Raw genomic sequence first — 22,640 nt, forward strand, 5'->3', positions numbered from 1 at the left:
CTCCCAGTGGGGACAGCTTCCCCCCCGTCCCCCGCCGGGAGAACACAATGGCTCGGCAGGAGGGATGCGACTGTCTGCTTTGTTGGGGAATCAAGCAAATTTCTTTCCCCTGGCTGCAGGAAATACATTTGCACCGCCTATGCCCCCCCAACTCCTTGCTATTCAGCTGTTAATGAAAAGAAAGATTACTGATCTATGTCCTGATTTTCAGCAAATGAGAAAAACTATTTGCAAACATGTTAAAAAAAAGTGCCTTCAATAGATCTCAGAATATTCTTTTGGTGCCTGTAATTCAAATGGATTCTAGAAAAATAGATACTTGGTGTTCTCTTGAATAACATTACAAATACAGTGGATTTGAAAAGTCTACACACCCCTGTTAAAATGTCAGGATTCTGTGATGTAAAAAAATGAGACAAATATAAATCATTTCAGAACTGTTTCCACCTTTATGGTAACCTATAAACTGTACAACTCAGTTCAACAACAAACTGAAATCTTTTAGGTGGAGGGAAGTAAAAATAAAAAACTAAAATAATATGGTTGCATACGTGTGCACACCCTCTTATAACTGGGGATGTAGCTGTGTTCAGAATTAAGAAATCACATTAAAAATCATGTTAAATAGGAGTCAATATACACCTTCCATCATTTAAAGTGCCTCTGATTAACCTCAAATAAAGTTCAGCTGTTCTAGTAGGTCTTTCCTGACATTTTCTTAGTCGCATCCTACAGCAAAAGCCATGGTCCGCAGAGATTTATCTTTGTCTCATCTTTTTACATCACAGAAACCTGATATTTTAACAGGGGTGTGTAGATTTTTTATATCCACTGTATATACTGTATTATGTTGCACCACATATTAATATTAAGCCGAACTTTCATTTTAGTTTGAAGAAGACATCTTGGATATAAGCCTAAAGCTGCTGGACAAGAATTTAAACTACCTGCAAGATGCTTTTAAGGATTTATCTTGTAGAAATAGTGCAGTATACATAAGTCGAGTAGTGTGTGCCATGGTGAGTATACAATTTCAGTAAGTATAGAGATTATGAACAGAAACCTTTGAAATTTGGATTGGATTGCGGAATTTACGTTTGTTAACATTATATAATGACCAATGGCTTATTTTATTAGATCATGAGGCACAGTTATTATGCCTTCGCATTTTCAAGGCTCCTTATTAAGTGTATATTTATAGACAAGAATGCTGGCATTACAGGAGCGTGATGTTCAAGTCCTTTATAATTGACCCCCTCCTATAATTAAAATAGCATTTTTCAGTGGACACTTGAAGCCAAAGTCCAGGTCTTGCTAAAATGTCGCTTTGCAGCGCCGTGTACCCCCCGCTGCGCCCACAGTGCATGGGATTTAATGTATGTTTTGTTTAGGGGTAAGGAAAAAGGTAAAATACTTACATTGTTCCTTGCTCTTGCTGGTTTCCTTCTCTCCAGTCAACCTGTCCTTGGAATGTCACCCTTCCACATCCTGGGAGCTTTGGAATTAAGTGCTGGCTGCTGGGGGAGCAAGGAAAAGGGTATGGGCTCTTTCACATGGGCGGCAGTGTCTACCACCCTACAAAAAGTGATCTGTGGTGGATGGCTATTCAGAGGGTGGTAGGGCAGTGGCTGCCAGACATTTGGGAGGCCATCAAGCCACCTCCCGAATGCCTTTTTTAATGTCAAGATTTTTTTATTAACCACGTGAGCTCCAGAGGATTTACCCCCCTTAATGACCAGGCCTCTTTTTGCTACTCGGCGCTGCACTAATTCAACTGATAATTGCGCGGTCATGCAATGCTGCACCCAAACAAAATTTACGTCCTTTTTTTACACAAATAGAGCTTTCTTTCGGTGGTATTTGATCATCTGTGCGCTTTTTATTTTTCACGCTATAAACAAAAAAAGGCCAAAAATTTTAAAGAAAAACAATATTTTTTAGTTTCAGCTATAAAAAATATATAGTAAACTCAAAGTTGGTTATAAATTTAGGCCAAAATGTATTCTGCTACATGTTTTTGGTAAAAAAAATCCCAATAAGTGTATATTGATTGCTTTGTGTGGAAGTTATAGCGTCTACAAACTATGGTATAAATACTGCAATTTACGCCATTTTTCTGCTATACAGCGCTGCGCTAGTTTAACGGACAATTGCGCGGTCATGCAATACGGTACATAAATGAAATTTACATCCTTTTTTTCACAAATTGAGCTTTCTTTTGGTGGTATTTTATTGCCTGTGCGATTTTTATTTTTTGCGCTATAAAAAAAAAAGGCTGACAATTTTGAGGAAAAAAAAACTATATTTTGGACTTTTTACTATAAAACATGTCCAGTAAAAAAAAATGCAAAAATCAAATTTAGTCATAAATTTCTGCCAAAATGCATTCTGCGACATGTCTTTGCTAAAAAAAAAAAACCCAATACGTGTAAATTAATTGGTTTACGTGAAAGCTATAGCGTTTACAAATGGCGGGAAAGATACTGGGATTTTTAGTTTTTTTTTATACTAATAATGGCGGCGATCAGTGAATTATGGCGTCTATCAGTGACTTATGGCAGCGACTTATGGCGGGACTGCGGGACTGCAGCGGACATTCTGACATTGGGGGGTACTGACTTGGGGTCACTGACATCCCCAAAAACACTAATACAGTGATCAGTGCAAAAAAAAAAAACACTGACACTGTACTAATGGCACTGGGGAGGAAGGGGTTAACTTTATTTTGCAGGGAAGGGTTATCTGTGTGAGGGGAGTGTTTTACTAGGGGGCGGGGGTGTGTGCTGCACGGGACACCGCTGATCGAGAGAGAGAAACTCTTCTTTCTCAATCAGCTCGTCCTCAAGCTGTCAGGGAAGTGACAGACAGCACAGCTACTGCAGCTGTGCTGTCTGTCACTGTTTGCCGCCGATCGCCGGGAAACAGCTGGTAAGGAGCGGCTGTGACCCGGCGACTGACATCCGCGGCGGTGTTCGGTGGGACAGATAGGGCGGCGGCGCACCTCGTGCGCGCCCCCTATCTGTTTACAAAACACACGTTTTAAAACATGGTTTTGCCTGCCCGTGCCGCCCTGCCGCCGTATTTCTACAGTGGCAGGGCGGCAAGTGGTTAATATACTGCATTTTAACTGTGAGCCACACATTTAGCTCATGGTTGCGACACGACCCTATTGACCTTAATGGGTGCATTTGGCAGACAGTGACATCTGCAAGCCAAGTTAAAGTTGTCATTGCTGCGTCATGTGTAAAGCCCATCCAGCGGCAATAGCAGAATTTAGCTGGGCAGTTGGGGGGGTTGTTAAATCATGGCTCAACCACCTGTATTTACTAACCTCTGGCTGCCCATGTGAAAGAGCCCTTAGTATTGTGCTTCTTCCAAACCAACTAGAAAAAACAAACATTAGACCCTTGCAGTGGAAGGGGGATAGCAGGATTGTAAGGATTCTTGGAGTTCACTTTTAGAAAGTTGATTCTGGTACCCCAATGTGGTACTACTCAGCTATAATGAAATATTGTAGAATACTGTCAATTCAGTGTACTTGGATTCCAGCACTTTGCTGATTGTTCAGTGCGCCAATAGATAAATACGTAAATAATCAATTCTTTATTAGCTGTGAAATAGTTAAAGTATATGTGAATCCTCACCTTTGTAAAACAACCCATTCAGTTGAAAATAGATATGAAAGGCAAAACATTTGTGTGTACATATGAAAATCACAGCTTGAACTATCTTGCTTTGCATGCAATGAGTCTATCTCATATATTAGTTTCACTAGTTTCATTAGTTTTAAGTTGCGTTACTGAAATAAAAGAACTTTTGCACGATATTCTAATTTTCCGAGTTTCACCTGTATATATACCCTCTGTTCTCCGCTGCATAGGGATCTTAGAGAGCTGCAGAAGGAGAAGCAGTAGCACACTGATATTCCCAGTGAATGGCTGTATGTGGGGGGAGAGGGGAGGGAGTAGCAGCCCTGATCATTGGAGGAGAGCAAGCTGAGTTCATGGTCAGAAAACTGACCATGCTGTGCTCCCCTGACTAGTATGGCCAGTTTTTAATAGAAAAGCAGGGGGACTGACAGGAACACCAGGCATTTCACAAAAAGGAAGTCATACAAAGAGAACAGGATACATTTGCATACAAGTACATGGTACAGCAGGCATATATCAGGAATATGAAATTTTGGGTTGACATACTCTTTAACCACTTTTTGTCCAGCTCATGTACATAAACGGCTGGACGGGAGCAGTGCAGGAGTGGGTTGCCATTCATAAATGGTGCCCACATTTACAGCCTGTGCACGTTCCCTGGGAGCGTGCTACACCGCGATCCGGTGCCCGCTGTGTCCAGAGGACACAACGGAACACCGATCGCTGTACAGCACCTCTGTATGAGGTCCCAATCATGTGATCACTGATTGGCCAATCAGTGATCACATGAATAGTAGTAAGGATGACTAGGGTGACAGTATGTTAAAAAAAACCATAAATAATAATATAAAAAAAATCTAAAATTAAAAAAATTTTGAAAAATTATAATTTTTGGTTATAAACTAATTTGGGGTTTTTTTTTACTAAAAAGATAACTGAATCAATTTTGGCCAATATTTATGAAGAAAGATTATTTATTTGCAAAATTTTATAAGAAAAACACTTTTTAAAAAAAAAAATTTTGACTTTTTTATTTATATAGCAAAAAAGAAAAAAAATCCCAGTGGTGAATAAATACCACCAAAATAAAGTTTTATCTGTCTAAAAAAAAATTCATATGGGCTCCTCAGTGACGTGGTAGTTCATTGAGGACTACAAGCTGACAGTCGCTAAGGACTGTGAATGAGTAATGCGGTTGGGTGAGTGGAACCCCACACGGATGTTTTTTCTTAAATTTGACAGCTAGCGGGAGGAGGGGGAAGATCCCCGTTAGCTGTCAAAGCAGGGGAGAGCGGGGGTCGGACTGACCATTATTATTATACAGTATTTATAAAGCGCCAATAGTTCGCTCAGCGCTGTACATTACAAAGTGGGACAGAACATGTGACAGAACAATAACAATACAATGCAAAACATGAGGGGATTGAGGGCCCTGCTCTTTCAAGCTTACAATCTAGGAGGGAGGGGATAGTGGTACAGGAGGAGATAGCTGTGAGGGATGGAGTGGTGGGAAGAGTGGAGGAGGTCGGTCAAGTTAGCAGGGGGTGGGGTAGGCTTCCCTGAAGAGATGGGTTTTCAGGGTGCGCCTAAAGGAGAGGAGAGTAGGTGATAATCTGATGGGTTGGGGCAGGGAGTTCCAGAGGATGGGTGACACCCTGGAGAAGTCCTGGAGGCGGGCATGGGAGGAGGAGACCAGGGAACTAGAGAGAAGGAGGTCTTGTGAGGAGCGGAGTGTGCGTGTTGGGTGGTACTTGGATATTAGGTCAGTGATGTAGTTCGGGGCAGTATGGTGGACGGCTTTGTACGTCAGTGTTAGGATTTTGAATTTGATCCGTTGCGCAATTGGAAGCCAGTGGGATGTTACAATAGGTGAACTTATCTTTAACTGTGGTACATGTGGTATATTTTGGCCAAACAATCTAAGATTAGTTCTTTATTCTACAACATAACATTTTTCAAAATGTTAATGCAAATAAAGCTATGTAATAATCTATATAAAATGTGTTCAGCAAATATGGACCATTTATGTGTTTCATATACCAGATTGAGTGTCTGGTATATTCTGTTATATTCTTTACTGTTTTGCAATGACTGTTATTTTTCTAATATTTAGATTAACTCTAATGATGATAATGGAGTCCTTCAAGGAAACTGGAGTGAGAATTATGAAAATGGCAGCAGTCCTTCCTCGTGGAATGGGAGTATTGCCATTTTAAGACAATGGTATAAAGGAGACTGCCGCCCAGTTAAATATGGGCAGTGCTGGGTCTTTGCTGCAGTCATGTGCACAGGTAATGGGTTTGTATTGTATATTCATGTAATAATGTTAAAGATACCCCAAGCTGTGGGGCTTTCAGACACCTAAGTAAGAAGGTGATTGGTGGGAGATAATTTGATTACCAGATTCTAGTTGAGGAGATCCAAAGCTTAGTCAAATAAAAGCTGTCCATAAAAAGGCTGAAATTGAAACTCAAACAAATTGGGTATAACTATCTTACCATGTACCTTGACTTAAAATAGAGGGTGACTCTCTTTTCTTTGATGTATGTATGTGCAAGTTCTTATTTCTTCCCACAAGGATGTCCTTCACTGCCCAGATATCATAAGTAAGGATAAGCTTGGATTTAGTTCAGATTTGTCAATTGTCACAAGTAGAGATGAGCGAATTATTCAAAAATTCGATTCGGCTGATTCGCCGAATTTGCGGGAGAAATTCGATTCGATGCGAATTTATTTGCCGCGAATTTAACTTATTTAAAGGGTTTCTAGGCTTCAGAGAGCCTTTATATTAGTGCAGAACACTGTACCTTTAATTTAAATGCCCTTGGAGTCTGCTGGGGAAGAGAAATAATACTGTCAGTCAGTATGACATGCAGATGAGTGCCGTCGATCTTAGAATCACCGCACACTTCACTCATTTGGGCAGTCACGGGGCACGATGAAGAAGAAGAAGAAGAATGAAAAGAAGAAGAAGAAGAATGAAAAGAAGAAGAAGAAGAATGAAAAGAAGAATGAAAAGAAGAAGCAGAAGAATGAAAAGAAGAAGAAGAAGAATGAAAAGAAGAAGAATGAAAAGAAGAATGAAAAGAAGAATGAGAAGAATGAAAAGAAGAAGAAGAATGAAAAGAAGAAGAATGAAAAGAAGAAGAAGAAGAATGAAAAGAAGAATGAAAAGAAGAATGAGAAGAATGAAAAGAAGAATGAAAAGAAGAAGAATGAAAAGAAGAATGAAAAGAAGAATGAGAAGAATGAAAAGAAGAATGAAAAGAAGAAGAATGAAAAGAAGAAGAAGAATGAAAAGAAGAATGAAAAGAAGAAGAAGAATGAAAAGAAGAAGAAGAAGAATGAAAAGAAGAATGAAAAGAAGAAGAAGAATGAAAAGAAGAATGAAAAGAAGAAGAAGAATGAAAAGAAGAAGAAGAAGAATGAAAAGAAGAATGAAAAGAAGAATGAACTATATTACTATATCAGTCTCTAATGGATGCTGGAGAGTTAAACCCCCTAACACCTGCTGTGCCCATTATGAGGGGTTCCCACCATCCCTGTGCTTAGGTTCTGGGTATGCACACCTGCTGTGCCCATTATGAGGGGTTCCCACCATCCCTGTGCTGAGGTTCCAGGTCTGCACACCTGCTGCGCCCATTATGAGAAGTTCCCACCATCCCTGTGCTGAGTTCCTGGGTCTGTACACCTGCTCTGCCCATTAGGAGGAGTTCCCACCATCCCTGTGCTAAATTCCTGGGTCTGTACACCTGCTGTTCCCATTATGAGGGGTTTCTACCATCCCTGTGCTGAGGTCCCAGGTCTGCACACCTGCTGCGCCCATTACTAGGGGTTCCCACCATCCCTGTGCTGAGGTTCTGGGTATGCACACCTGCTGTGCCCATTATGAGGGGTTCCCACCATCCCTGTGCTGAATTCCTGGGTCTGTATGTACACCTGCTGTGTCCATTGTGAGGGATTCCCACCATTCCTGCACTGAGTACCTGAGTCTGTACACCTGCCAAAAGAAAGTTTCAGGATTTTGAAGGAGCAAAATACAGTAATACTGGAACAAAAATGAGCTGCGTGGTGGAGTTGCCAGAAGAAGAAGAAGAAAAGAAGAAGAATGAAAAGAAGAATGAAAAGAAGAAGAAGAAGAATGAAAAGAAGAAGAAGAAGAATGAAAAGAAGAAGAAGAAGAAGAATGAAAAGAAGAAGAAGAATGAAAAGAAGAGGAAGAAGAATGAAAAGAAGAAGAAGAAGAATGAGAAGAAGAATGAAAAGAAGAAGAAGAAGAATGAAAAGAAGAAGAAGAAGAATGAAAAGAAGAAGAAGAATGAAAAGAAGAATGAAAAGAAGAAGAAGAAGAATGAAAAGAAGAATGAAAAGAAGAATGAAAAGAAGAAGAAGAAGAATGAAAAGAAGAATGAAAAGAAGAAGAAAAAGAATGAAAAGAAGAAGAAGAAGAAGAATGAAAAGAAGAATGAAAAGAAGAAGAATGAAAAGAAGAAGAAGAAGAATGAAAAGAAGAAGAAGAAGAATGAAAAGAAGAATGAAAAGAAGAAGAAGAAGAATGAAAAGAAGAAGAATGAAAAGAAGAAGAAGAAGAATGAAAAGAAGAAGAAGAAGAATGAAAAGAAGAATGAAAAGAAGAAGAAGAATGAAAAGAAGAATGAAAAGAAGAAGAAGAAGAATGAAAAGAAGAAGAATGAAAAGAAGAATGAAAAGAAGAAGAAGAAGAATGAAAAGAAGAAGAAGAAGAATGAAAAGAAGAAGAAGTAGAATGAAAAGAAGAATGAAAAGAAGAAGAAGAAGAATGAAAAGAAGAAGAAGAATGAAAAGAAGAATGAAAAGAAGAAGAAGAAGAATGAAAAGAAGAATGAAAAGAAGAAGAATGAAAAGAAGAATGAAAAGAAGAAGAAGAAGAATGAAAAGAAGAAGAAGAAGAATGAAAAGAAGAATGAAAAGAAGAAGAAGAAAAATGAAAAGAAGAAGAATGAAAAGAAGGAGAAGAAGAATGAAAAGAAGAAGAAGAATGAAAAGAAGAATGAAAAGAAGAAGAAGAAGAATGAAAAGAAGAAGAAGAAGAAGAATGAAAAGAAGAATGAAAAGAAGAAGAAGAAGAATGAAAAGAAGAAGAAGAAGAATGAAAAGAAGAATGAAAAGAAGAAGAAGAAGAAGAATGAAAAGAAGAAGAAGAATGAAAAGAAGAATGAAAAGAAGAAGAATGAAAAGAAGAAGAAGAATGAAAAGAAGAATGAAAAGAAGAAGAAGAAGAATGAAAAGAAGAATGAAAAGAAGAAGAATGAAAAGAAGAAGAATGAAAAGAAGAATGAAGAAGAATGAAAAGAAGAAGAAGAAGAATGAAAAGAAGAAGAAGAAGAAGAATGAAAAGAAGAATGAAAAGAAGAAGAAGAAGAATGAAAAAAAGAAGAAGAAGAAGAATGAAAAGAAGAATGAAAAGAAGAAGAAGAATGAAAAGAAGAAGAATGAAAAGAAAAATGAAAAGAAGAAGAAGAAGAATGAAAAGAAGAAGAAGAAGAATGAAAAGAAGAATGAAAAGAAGAAGAAGAATGAAAAGAAGAATGAAAAGAAGAATGAAAAGAAGAATGAAAAGAAGAAGAATGAAAAGAAGAATGAAAAGAAGAAGAAGAAGAATGAAAAGCAGAAGAAGAAGAATGAAAAGAAGAAGAAGAAGAATGAAAAGAAGAAGAAGAAGAATGAAAAGAAGAATGAAAAGAAGAAGAAGAAGAATGAAAAGAAGAATGAAAAGAAGAAAAATGAAAAGAAGAAGAAGAAGAATGAAAAGAAGAAGAAGAAGAATGAAAAGAAGAATGAAAAGAAGAAGAAGAAGAATGAAAAGAAGAATAAAAAGAAGAAGAAGAAGAATGAAAAGAAGAATGAAAAGAAGAAGAAGAAGAATGAAAAGAAGAGGAATGAAAAGAAGAAGAATGAAAAGAAGAATGAAAAGAAGAAGAATGAAAAGAAGAAGAAGAAGAATGAAAAGAAGAATGAAAAGAAGAAGAATGAAAAGAAGAAGAAGAATGAAAAGAGGAATGAAAAGAAGAAGAAGAATGAAAAGAAGAATGAAAAGAAGAAGAAGAAGAAGAATGAAAAGAAGAAGAAGAATGAAAAGAAGAATGAAAAGAAGAAGAAGAAGAATGAAAAGAAGAAGAAGAAGAATGAAAAGAAGAATGAAAAGAAGAAGAAGAAGAATGAAAAGAAGAAGAAGAATGAAAAGAAGAAGAAGAATGAAAAGAAGAAGAATGAAAAGAAGAATGAAAAGAAGAAGAAGAATGAAAAGAAGAATGAAAAGAAGAGGAAGAAGAAGAATGAAAAGAAGAAGAAGAAGAAGAAGAAGAAGAAGAAGAATGAAAAGAAGAAGAAGAAGAATGAAAAGAAGAAGAAGAAGAATGAAAAGAAGAATGAAAAGAAGAAGAAGAGGAATGAAAAGAAGAAGAAGAATGAAAAGAAGAAGAATGAAAAGAAGAATGAAAAGAAGAAGAAGAAGAATGAAAAGAAGAAGAAGAAGAATGAAAAGAAGAATGAAAAGAAGAAGAAGAAGAATGAAAAGAAGAAGAAGAAGAATGAAAAGAAGAATGAAAAGAAGAAGAAGAATGAAAAGAAGAAGAAGAAGAATGAAAAGAAGAATGAAAAGAAGAAGAAGAAGAATGAAAAGAAGAAGAAGAAGAATGAAAAGAAGAATGAAAAGAAGAAGAAGAAGAATGAAAAGAAGAAGAAGAATGAAAAGAAGAAGAAGAAGAATGAAAAGAAGACTGAAAAGAAGAAGAAGAATGAAAAGAAGAATGAAAAGAAGAAGAAGAAGAATGAAAAGAAGAAGAAGAAGAAGAATGAAAAGAAGAATGAAAAGAAGTAGAAGAAGAATGAAAAGAAGAAGAAGAATGAAAAGAAGAAGTATTCCAGTACAGCAAAAAGTGTATCTGCAGAGAGCTCCGCTATTTCTGACAGTTCTCTGACAGTTCCTTCACATTTACAGCGGTTGAAACATTGTATCTATTTATTTCCGAATAAAAACATCTGTATCCTAAATGGAAACAAATAGATACAATGTTTCAACCGCTGTAAATGAACTGTCAGAACTGTCAGAAATAGCGGAGCTCTCTGCAGTGACACTTTTGCCGGCTGATTGGGAAAAATTCGATTCGTGCACCCGAAGTTGGCTAAAATTCGGATTCGATGCGAATCGAATTTTTCCCGATATTCGAAACGAATTCCACTTCGCCTGGTTCGATTCGCTCATCTCTAGTCACAAGCATCCCCACCCCTTTGTACACGTAAAGATGTGGGGTATGGAATGCCCTAGCCAAGGTTAATTGGGCACTTTCCTTCTGGGTTCGATCCAAACCCAAGTTTGGACCAAATCTGAGCTCATTCTCAACTTTACCACTTGCAAATCATTCCATGTGACATTTCTGACATATCGTAACCATCCTGATCTACAGACTCTACTCTACCATACTCTTTATCATAGCAACCAAAACTTTTTAGATAGAGTGGGAAATGGCTTATTTATAGTGGTCTGCTTGGTAAGACATTAGGAAAAGACCATCCAACAGGGACACAGACATCAGTGTAACGCAACCGGACCCAACTGCCCTTGTGTATTTCCGTTATAATACCGCTTTCCTGTCCAAACACCGTTCACGGACACCACCGCTGGCCATACGAGACTAGACAAGACCAGTCTTGAAATAAATCAGGAAATAGACTACTTTATTTTAACACAGATACAAGATATATACATTCAAGGAACAATTCCCCCTCTCTGCATAATTACACAGGGCAGGGCAAACCACATCTAGCAACAAGAGACACATCAGCAGACACCCCCCACCAAGCCAATACACAAACACATACATCCCATAATAGTTTGCTCCCAAGCAAGACACACAATAGAACAATGGGATACAACCACCTGGCATTAAACAATGAACAACCCCCACCCCACCTATACATGTCTACACAATATTATGACATATCACCCTGCACCCCTAACAGGCACAGGGTGACTTATACATAAGAGGGATATGGGGAGCTGAGACAGAGGTCTCCCCACCTCTCCAAAGTGAGCTGTGTTCCATGGGCCCCCACCCAAAGTGACTCCCATCACAATCATTAAAAATTTTTTAGTGTATTGGAGAGGGGTTAAAACTCTTGACTGGTTTTAATTACTGTCTGTGGCACCACTGGGGACATTCTCCCAAATGTTCAATCACAGAGACAGCAGTTCATGAAACAGGGCACAATCCCCCAGCATGGACATAGACAGCAATATTGTCATTTGGAGGAATAGTGCCCTATTGTTGATGTCAGTGGGAGGAATAGCTGCCCCTTTGTTGGTGTCAGGGGGAGGCATAGTACTCCATTGTTGCTCCCTGCTTCATTCCTGTCAGAGAATGAAATAATTCCCCAAGGACCAAGTAAAAGCAAGTATAGGGTCAGACTGTGAAGAGTGTAAAAAATGCCGGTATCAGTGGTCAGTTGGAGTAAAAAAAATGGCTTAGCCCCTATGGTAGGTGAAAGGAGGAATAATTTCCACGTATGTTGGTGTCAGTGGGAAAATGTGGCCCATCATTGGTGTCAGGGGGAGGAATAGTGCCCCATTGTTGGTGTCAGGGGGAGGAATAGTACCCCATTGTTGGTGTCAGTGGGATGAATAGTGCCCCATGGTTGGTGTCAGGGGGAGGAATAGTGCCCCATTGTTGGTGTCAGTGAGAGAAATTGTGCTCTATGGTTGGTGTCAGTGGAAGGAATAGTACTCCATTGTTGGTGTCAGTGGGAGAAATAGTGTCTCATCGTTGGGGTCCGTGAGTGCCTCATTGTTGGTGTCAGTAGGAGAAATAGTGCTCTATTGTTGGTGTCCGTGGGAGGGATAGTGCCTCATTGTTGGGTCAGTTGGAGAAATAGTGTTCTTTTGTTGGTGTCAGTGAAAGGAATAGTACTCCATTGTTGGTGTCAGTGGGAGGACTAGTGCCCCATCATTGATGTCCATGGGAGGGATAGTGCCTCATCATTGGTGTCAGTGGAAGAAATAGTGCTCAATTGTTGGTGACAGTGGCGGGAATAGTGCCCCCTCATTAGTGTCCATGGGAGGGATAGTGCCTCATCATTGGTGTCAGTGCATTAATAGTGCATAAAGTAACAGGTCATGGCATAGACAACTTTATTTAGACCTATGTGGCATATACTCAATTATTTGTTTATATGAATGTATACAAGTGCTTATTTTTAGCATTTTAATAATTGTACTTGCAAAACTCTGAGTACATAGTGCCCGTTGTTGTAGTCAGTGGAAGAAATAGTACCCCATCTTTGGTGCCAGTGGGAAGAATAGTGCCCCATCATTGGTGTCAGGAGGAAGAATAGTGCCCCTTCGTTGGTGTCAAAGGGAGGAATAGTGTCACATCGTTGGTGTTATTGGGAGAAATTGTGCCCCTTGGTTGCTTTCAGTGGGTGGAATAGTGCTCCATCATAGGGAGCAATCCTGCCCCAAGGGCCAATTAAAGGCAAGTTCAGGGTTGCAGTCTTGGAAACACTGTTTTAGCACGTCCCTTTTCCTTTAAAAGTGTTTTACTGATGTTTGTATCTCTGATATATATGCTGATGAATCTCTCCTTCTCAGGTGACCACAGTAAAAACCTGATAAAGGTTCTATCCCTTCCCCAATCTATCCAAAAATTATCTTGGAGTTCCACATTTACTTTAACACTTTTGAATAAGGAATCATTTAACTTATCATTTAAGACTCATAGGGATGACTGTAGGGAATAAAGTTCTCTTTCTTTCAATCCATGGACAATCTCAGCTGTCCAGTCAACAACTTGTGTTCAAGAATAAACACCTATATCATGAAATACTGTATATACAATGTCTAGCAATATAATAATCATTACAAGATTATCAAGCTTTTTATAGACAAGCATCTGCTGAGATTCATGGGCACTAGACATTGTTTTGTAGTACCTTAGCAGTTCTCTTGTTTTTTTTTCAGTGATGAGATGTTTAGGAATTGCAAGTCGGGTCGTAACTATCTTCAACTCTGCTCACGATACCAACAGTAATCTTGTTATTGATGAGTATTATGATTCAACTGGAAAGAAGCTCCCTCAAGAAAGTCATGACAGCATCTGGTAAGACACTTATAGAAGTGCACAGTCCATTGAAGAATCTAAATATGTGGAGCAGAGGCGGACTGACAACTCATGGGCCCCTGGGCAATAGGGGATCATGGGGCCCGTGTCCTTGCCCAAACTCAAAAAAACCTATGAAAAAGGTACCAGGGGCATCTCATGGGGCCCCCTACTAACCCCGGGCCCTCGGGCAGTGCCAAGTTTCCAAATGGTCAGTCCGCCCCTGATGTAGAGCCTTGTAGTGTAAATGTTGCTTCTTTTCCCTATTTTATGTGGCTTTTTCTATCATAAAATAATGATTTTGCTTACTCTAATTAAGTTAGACAAGAAGAGAGGGAGCATTGATCCTTGGTTACCGTGTGCTATGTATAGTGCGCTAAATCTATTGGACAGGACAAAGTCTTTTCATATGCTTCAAATGGTGGGCCCTTCATACCCCAGTCCAGGACAGGTAGCTGCATTATACACTCACCGGCCTCTTTATTAGGTACACCTGTTCAATTGCTCAGTAACACAAATTGCTAATCAGCCAATCACATGGCAGCAACTCAATGCGTTTAGGTATGTAGACGTGGTGAAGGCGGTTGCTGAAGTTCAAACCGAGCATCAGAATGGGTAAGAAAGGGGATTAAAGTGACATTGAATGTGGCATAGTTGTTGGTGCCAGACGGACTGGTCTGTCTATTTGAAAACTGCTGATCTACTGGGATTTTCACGCACAACTTCTAGAGTTTACAGAGAATGGTCCGAAAAAGAGAAAATATCCAGTGAGCGGCAGTTGTGTGGACGAAAATGCCTTGTTGATGTCAGAGGTCAGAGGAGAATGGGCAGACTGGTTTGAGATGATAGAAAGGCAACAGTAATTCAAATAACCATTTTTACAACCAAGGTATGTAGAATACCATCTCTGAATGCATAACACATTGAACCATTTAGCAGATGAGCTACACCAGCAGAAAACCACACCGGGTGCCACTTCTGTCAGCTAAGCACAGGAAATGCAGCTACAATTTGCACAGGTTTACCAAAACTAGGCAAGAAAAGATTGAAAAAATGTTGCCTGGTCTGAAGAGTCTCGATTTCAGCTGCAACATTCAGCTGGTAGGGTCAGAAGTTGGTGTAAACAACATGAAAGCATGGATCCATCCTGCCTTGTATCAACTCAACTGTTCAGGTTGGTTGTGGTGTAATGGTGCGGGGGATATTTTCTTGGCACACTTTGAGCTCCTTAGTACCAATTGAGCATCGTTTAACGCCACGGCCTACCTGAGTATTGTTGCTGCCCATGTCCATCCCTTTATGACTACAGTGTACCCATCTTCTGATGGCTCCTTCCAGCAGGATAATGCACCATGTCATAAAGTTCAAATCATCTCAAACTGGTTTCTTGAACATGACAATGAGTTCACTGTACTCCAATGGCATCCACAGTTACCAGATCTCAATCCAATAGAGCACCTTTGGGATGTGGTGGAATGGGAGATTCTCATCATGGATGTGCAGCCAACAAATCTGAAGCAACTGCGTGATTCTATCATGTCAATATGGACCAAAATCCCTGAGGAATATTTCCAACACCTTGTTGAATCTATGAAGAATTAAGGCTGTTCTGAAGGCTAAACGTAGTTCCAACCTGGTACTAGCAAGGTGTACCTAATAAAGTGGCCAGTGGGTGTACCTAATAAAGTGGACGGTGAGTGTACCAGCTGTGTCACAGATATAGATACAGATATAAGCTGCAACTCAGGATCCAGGTCTTTTCCAGAGCTGCTGACGGTACAGATGCCAGGCAGATTTAAACAGACAGAACCTGTTAATCGGTCAATGGGTGGGAATACAAGGTTCCTTACATACTGTAGATGGTAACAGTTGTTAGTTGTGCATATATTGTAGTGGCAGAAACTATCAGGAGATGAAGAGCAATTCCAGAAACCCAACATCTCCAGATTGTAGTCATGTGCAATCTGCCATTACAAGTGAACCCACAGGTGGATTGTTACAGTAGCACAGCCTATGGACTTTTTCTCTTTCAAAATGCCTGGTTTTGTAACAGCCAGTTTTGCGATCTAGACACTTCTGCTACACAACCAGGTCTGTGACTTCACTTATCTCTACTGCAGTGAAGTGCAAAGCAACTTGTTATCAACCTGTCCCCAGCCCGTGATGGGTCAGTGTAGGAAAAGTGGTACACTGATAAGGGCACCCTTTAAAGTGACCTTATCACATCAATCAAAAAAAAAGATCTCAAGCAAACACATGGCTGTAAAGAAGAAACTCAATGCTTACTTTTTCCACTTCCCACGGTGCTAAACTACGCTTCATTGCTGAGAAATGGTCCTTAAGGAAACTGACACTTCCTGGAGTGTTGACCTCTTGGGTTCTCCCTGGAAGCTTTCACTTATATCTCCAGCTCACCTTCCCTTCACTACTGTCTCCTTTAATAAGTGGAGGTTATCAGGGGAAACCAGTAAGAGCTGTGGAACACTCAGGATATCGACACTCCCAGAAGTGTCAGTTTTCCTGCAGACCATTTCTCAGCAACAGTGCAGAGTTTAGCAGCACAGTCAATGAGAAAGGCAAATATTATGCGGCTTATCTAAAGGTATAGTATGTGCTTCCCTGTGATCTTTGACAAGGTCTTGTTAACCTCTTCACGCCGACAGTATGCAAATATGCGGCCATTCGGCGGCTGGGCCTTGACGCCGAGTGGCCGCATATTTGTATACCATTTGTAAATAAACATGCGCGCTCCCACTCAGAGGCGGACTGACAACTCATGGGGCCCCCAGGCAATAGGGGATCATGGGGCCCCTGTGTCCTTGCCCACACTCAAAGCACACCCAAAAAAGCCTATAAAAGGTACCAGGGGCAGTTCATGGCTCCCCCTACTGACCCCAAGCCCTCAGGCAGTGCCCGAGTGCTCAAATGGTCAGTCCGCTCCTGCTCCCAGTACATGTCCATGTCCATATGAAAATTCCCTGTCTCTCCTTGCGATCGGGACCTTTCCGATCATGTGACTGCTGTCATATGACCCTAAACTCCGCCCCACCTCCCGGCATCAGAAACCCTTTAAAGGGCGTGAAGAGGTTAAGTATGTTCAAACTGTTGATCAACAGCACTATGTGAAGTTATAGAGATCAGAGTGCTGCCCCTCTCTACTAGTTTTGCTTTGCATTGGAATAAGACATTCAGAAGGACAGATTCAGGCGCTTACGTTATTTACATATAAAAATTAATCTAATTATTTTGGTTGGTAGCTTTATGTGAAAATACATACATTTGATTTGTAATCTACCTGGTGTTCAGTTTTTAAATTTCTTGCAGTTGTTAACAAATATTAATATATTACAAAACCAAACAATAGGGTGGTCTAATAATATTACAGCATCCACGAAGCGAGATTGTGTTCTGTGGTAACAAATTAGTGATATAAAGGTCAAAAGCAAAAAAAACAGCATTGAATGTTATTTAACCCCTTCGCACCAGGGCTTTAAGGGTTTCAGAAGCCGGGAGGCGGGGCGGGGTTTAGGGTCATGTGACCGCCATGACACGCCGTCACGGCGGTCACATGATTGGGAAAGGTCCCGATCGAAAGAGGAGATTGGGACCTTTTCCGTAAGCACCGGGCATGTGTGCTGGGAGTGCGCAGGGTGCACGCTCTCAGCACATATGTTCTTTTTTAATAGAACGCAAATGTGCGGCCGCTCGGCATCTAGGCCCAGACGCCGGGAGGCCGCACATTTGCGATCAGTCGGCGTGAAGAGGTTAAAGAATTTTCAAAGGAAAAACATTTTTTTTAGTTCTGGATAGAATAGAGAGGAATTAGAACATCTGTCAGGTTGTTATTGCTACTTGTGCCCCCATTGGAGAGATTAAACCACTCTATTTGTCCTGTTTACCATTAGCACAGAGAGTGAAAGTTAAAGAAAATCCTAAATTTGGAGGTGTCCCCAGAACAGTAGCAGAGGGGAAATCTTCCAATGGGGACACTAATTCTGGTGACCCTGGTGACAACCAGGGATTCCTTCACTTTGGATTTGGGACAGGAAGTAAAGGCAAATCTCCCCAATGGATACCTCCCAATTTTCTGAGATGGGAACAAGGGACACCTATTCATGAAGTCATGTTTTTTTTTATTGTTTTTCAGTCGATCTGTATAATAAGTAAAGATTATGTCAGGTTTTTGATATTGTTATGAGTCAATGCTTTACAACTATATCGAACTGTCCTGTTTGTCGAGCACACTGGAGAGCCAGACTTCTGCTCAAGTACACAAGCCCGGAATCTTCAGTGGCCCCCTACACAATGCTCCAATCAGTAATGCTGCTCAGAAATGTGACTGCATAATGATATACTGTATACCAGTGATTTCCAAGCTGCGGTCGGGGGGGGCCAAATGTGGCCCTTTGTGTGCCATTGGGACAATTTTCTCCCTGATACAAGGCATTATTCTTCCCACTGGCACAAACAATTTGGCAATAATTCCTGCGCTTACACTAACAGTTCCTCCCATTGACACCAACGATGGGGCATTTTGCCTCCCACTTACACCAATGACGGGGCATTATTCCTCCCATTGACACCAAGGATGGGCCACTATTCTTCCCACTGACACCAACAATGGGGCACTATTCTTCCCATTGGCACAAACGATGGAGCACCAATAATTCTCCTAATACCAAAGATGGGACATTGTTTATTCACACTGATGCCTACTCCAACACCCCCCCAAAGTCTGAAGGACAGTAAACTGTCTGCTTTCTTCACAAATTTGGAGATTCCCGCTGTATACCATGACTTCACTTAGACTTTAAATAGATTCCGCAGTTCAATTTTAAGTCGTATAACTTTTGAAAAGGCAAAAGCATTTGGCCCTATACAATTGTGTTTTTAACTTAGGAACTTCCATGTGTGGTGTGAGTGCTGGATGGCAAGAAGAGATTTACCTCCAGGCCATGGAGGATGGCAAATTCTAGATCCAACTCCACAGGAGACAAGTGATGGTATGAGGAACATATATTGTAATTGTTTGTTACCACTTAAACTGGTCATGCATGGTCCCCCATCAACAAGTTCAAGGTGAATGAAAGAATCCTCCCTGCTGAACCATTGTATTTTGACAGCGGGAAAAGCATTAATCAAGTGAATATATACCAGTAGTCCTGTTCAGGAGGAGTCAATCGATAGATCAACTTCTCATCAACATGAACGGCCACACATCAATAAAATGTTCTCTAATTCCCATTGAACCAGTTGAATTTTGATCAATGTATGGCCAGCTTTACATACTAAGCATGCCTCTCAACATAAACATATTACATTCCTCCAGGTATTTACTGCTGTGGCCCTACCTCTGTGAAAGCCATAAGAGAAGGGGAGGTCCACCTGAACTATGATTCCCCATTCGTCTTTTCCATGGTGAATGCAGATTGTGTGTCATGGACATTATATGGAACAAAAAAAGAAAAGCATTTTTGTGATCCACATTTGATTGGAAATCAGATTAGCACAAAGTGTGTTGGAGCGGACGAACGAGAAGACATCACTGACAACTATAAATATGATGAAGGTAAACCCAATATCTTTGTAAATATCAGATATGCATTTTTTTTGTTATTGAGTCCTGCTCACGTCATAAAGTGATTAAATAATTACATAAACCCACAAATCAGTTTAAAGCTGAACTTCAGCTAGTTAAGGTGGAACTTTACTTCACGAATTGACTTGGGGTCCATAGCTCTGCTCCCCTCCTCAATTATAACAGCCATCATTTTTTGGTGGGGGGGGGCTATTTTTGGCCCACCATTCTGGCCTAGGCTAGAATGACATGTCAGGTTTCAGCAGCCCCCTGGGATAATCTTGTTATGCATCTCAGGAGGCCATTCACAGAGCCACTGGGGAGGGCAGAGCCCCACGTGTCATTGGGGCCAGGATGCCTGAACCCAAGAAAGGCAGCAAGCTGAACCGGAATAAGATGGCATTGTGGGACATCACTTGTCACCCCTGAACAGTAGATCACTGCAGGACAATGCTGGGCAGGCGAGTATGTTTTTTTTAAAGAGAACTTAGCATACCAGGTAATAGGGGATGGATGGAGCAGAGGCAGTAAGGTTCCTCTTACATACAAAGGTGAAAAACATATTGGCGTTTTTTTAACTGCCAAATAAGTTGTATTTCTGTTCATCCAGTCGCAAGATCTTCACAGCATTACTAAATAGTACAGCCCTTCCTGACAGGACAGGAGGCCTGATCTTTCTCCCGCAGTTCAGTAACACAGGCAGGTGTAGCCCTATTTTACATCCTGTACAGGGTTTATCCTTTACAGCAGTGGTCTCAAAACTGTGGCCTGTGGGCCAAATGTGGCCATATCTATGCAGCGAGTCGGCAAGAAGAGCACAGTTGAGAACACACCACAGCCAAAACTAGAGGAGCAGGATCGGAAAATGTGTCCGCCTGCTCCTTCCACCATCAGCTTCAGCCTGCTTCTATTCAAAAATAATCCCAAATGGCTTCAAACTCTGCCTGAATAAGTGGCTACGGGCGCTGCATCAAGCTGTCAAGGGGTTCTTTCTTACACTTGCTGAGCCAACACCTGCCAGAAAATAAAGGATGTATTTTTACTGACATAAAATTTCTCTAACTGATATTTACTGACACCTGACATTTGCTGACAGTTGTCAACCCTGATATGCAGTTGTATGAGGAATGTACACTGAGCTGCACATGCATAGTTCAGTGTACATTCCAGCACGCTTTCAATGTACCGAGATGACTGCACTCCTGCACATGCATAAAAAATGGGGCACAGTGTTTTAATGTACAGAAAAAGCTGTGGTGCCTAAGGATTTTTTTATTTCTTTAAAAAGGGGAACTGCCCTTTAGGGATGTATTCATGTTTTCAGTGTTGTGTTGGGGTAAAACTGGGGATATAAATAAGTGGTGCTTTTCAAAGGTTACACACCACACCCAGGCAATCTATTATATTACAGTACGATATTAAAAATAAAACAAGAAATTAAACTATGGTTATGCAATGATTAAGCACATGGTGCCTATACTAGTAATTGTAAATAGGCGGGCTGGTAGGTAACTTGAACACAGCATTTGAGGCTCTCCCCCCAAAAAATCACAAAGAGATTGTATTTGATCATCCTGCAACATTTCCCAATTTTGTATTTATGTTCCCATCACTATAGAAATGCAGATTCTGTAAATGTTTCCTAATCACCATAAAGTGTAATGTGTAGAAGACAAGCCTCAGATGATGCACATGTAAAGATCGGAAGCAGCTCATGTATTTAATAACTTGCATAAAAATATCTCAATCATGTAGTAGACATCTGGCTATATACCGTAACTTCTAATAATTCTGTGAATTCTTCTAATTTTTTGTGTAAGATGACATACTATGGTTTGTATTCCTAATTTAGAATATAGCCTCACATCACTGTTTTGGTCTACCAAGACATTTACTAGATGAAATGAGCATTCCATCTCTCACTGCTAGAGAGCATGTTCTTACAGTGGAGATGCTGGACGCTATGCAATGCTTAAAGCTGAAGTATCTCAATTTGTACATAGTTATCTTAGTTCAGCTTGGACCAATGTAAGTATGTATGTGCCATACCCGTGGGATCTCCATGGAAGCTGAAAAATGACTGTAGTTGGCACCACTACTACATTGATTTCAACTAGCTCCCACATGCCTGCTGCAAAGCGTTTTCTTATTGGATGAGGTGTAGAGGCAGGGCAGTGATGTCACAATCTACAACTTGTTCAATCAGAGAGCACTTTGCATTCATATATAATAACGGGTAAAAAAATGTTTAAAAACATATACACCTAAAAAAATAAAATGGAATCTAACCAAAACCATATGAGTTTTCCTTTCATGAAGCTCCTGCGTAGACAATTACCAGGCAACACATGTTATACATAGGTCAACAAGCTGCAAGTTTGATTGTCTTTTATTATTTGTTTTATTGCATAAAGATTTGTTTGTCATTTATCAAGGAACCGGTGAAGAAAGAAAAGCATACCTGAAAGCACTGAGAAGACTACAAAAGACAAACATTATGGTGCACTCTAATGGTGGTGTACACCATGACCATACCAATGGTTTCGCTGCTAATGATGTTTTCCCTGATCAAGAAACTCAGAATGGATCTCTTCATGAATATGAACGTCTAAATCGCCCAGTGCAAGATGCTCAACTGATTCTAAGGTTTAAATTGGTGGAGTCTCCACAGCTGGGACAAGCAATAAACTTAGCGTTACTAGCTGGTAACTTGCGTTCTGTTGCCAAGACCCTTAAACTGTGTTTTAGTGCACAGGCTATTAGGCACACAGGCAAACCTGGACACCAGTTGTGGAAGGAATCCATGTACATTGATCTAGAGCCCAGTGAAGGTAAGGTGTATCATTTATCTACTTAGAATATCAATTACGGTGTTCGTGAAATTTATAAAACAATGTACATTATAAGTGTCAAGTATGAAAAAATTATGTACAAATAATAGCAGCTACTACTGGGACCACACACCCAATCCTAAATCTTAAAGCTTTAAACATATACACTCACTAACCACTTTATTAGGTACATCTGTTCAGTTCTGAAATTAATAAAAGTAGGTGCTCACCAAAATGCTGCAATCGTGACAGTCATATAGAATAAATAGAAATCAACATAACATGAATAGAAAATACTGTGTCACAAGAAACGTGAAATCCAAAATCCCCAAAAGTCTATCCTAATGTGACAGTCCAACTGGTGTCTAATTCTTTCGACTCCAAACTGTGTTTTACCACCATGTATGGCTAACATGAGAACTCAATGGGAGCTATAATCGGAGCAAAA

General features: G+C 40.1%; 1 protein-coding gene across 1 annotated transcript in view; it reads left to right on the forward strand.

Annotated features, from left to right (window-relative positions):
- The window catches only part of LOC149465860 (protein-glutamine gamma-glutamyltransferase 5-like), a 58,663-nt gene that overhangs the window by 27,968 nt on the left and 8,055 nt on the right, over nucleotides 1-22,640 (forward strand). The window contains exons 5-10 of the mRNA XM_089673391.1: nucleotides 891-1,019; nucleotides 5,764-5,941; nucleotides 13,645-13,783; nucleotides 18,683-18,786; nucleotides 19,113-19,352; nucleotides 21,797-22,192. Coding sequence (XP_089529517.1) covers nucleotides 891-1,019; nucleotides 5,764-5,941; nucleotides 13,645-13,783; nucleotides 18,683-18,786; nucleotides 19,113-19,352; nucleotides 21,797-22,192 — 1,186 coding nt within the window. The remainder of the gene's footprint in view (nucleotides 1-890; nucleotides 1,020-5,763; nucleotides 5,942-13,644; nucleotides 13,784-18,682; nucleotides 18,787-19,112; nucleotides 19,353-21,796; nucleotides 22,193-22,640) is intronic.

The sequence above is a fragment of the Staurois parvus genome, unplaced genomic scaffold, assembly GCF_062004578.1.
Source record: "Staurois parvus isolate SC_StPar_1 unplaced genomic scaffold, SC_StPar_1.0 ptg000137l, whole genome shotgun sequence".
In the NCBI taxonomy this organism is placed as follows: Eukaryota; Metazoa; Chordata; class Amphibia; order Anura; family Ranidae; genus Staurois; species Staurois parvus.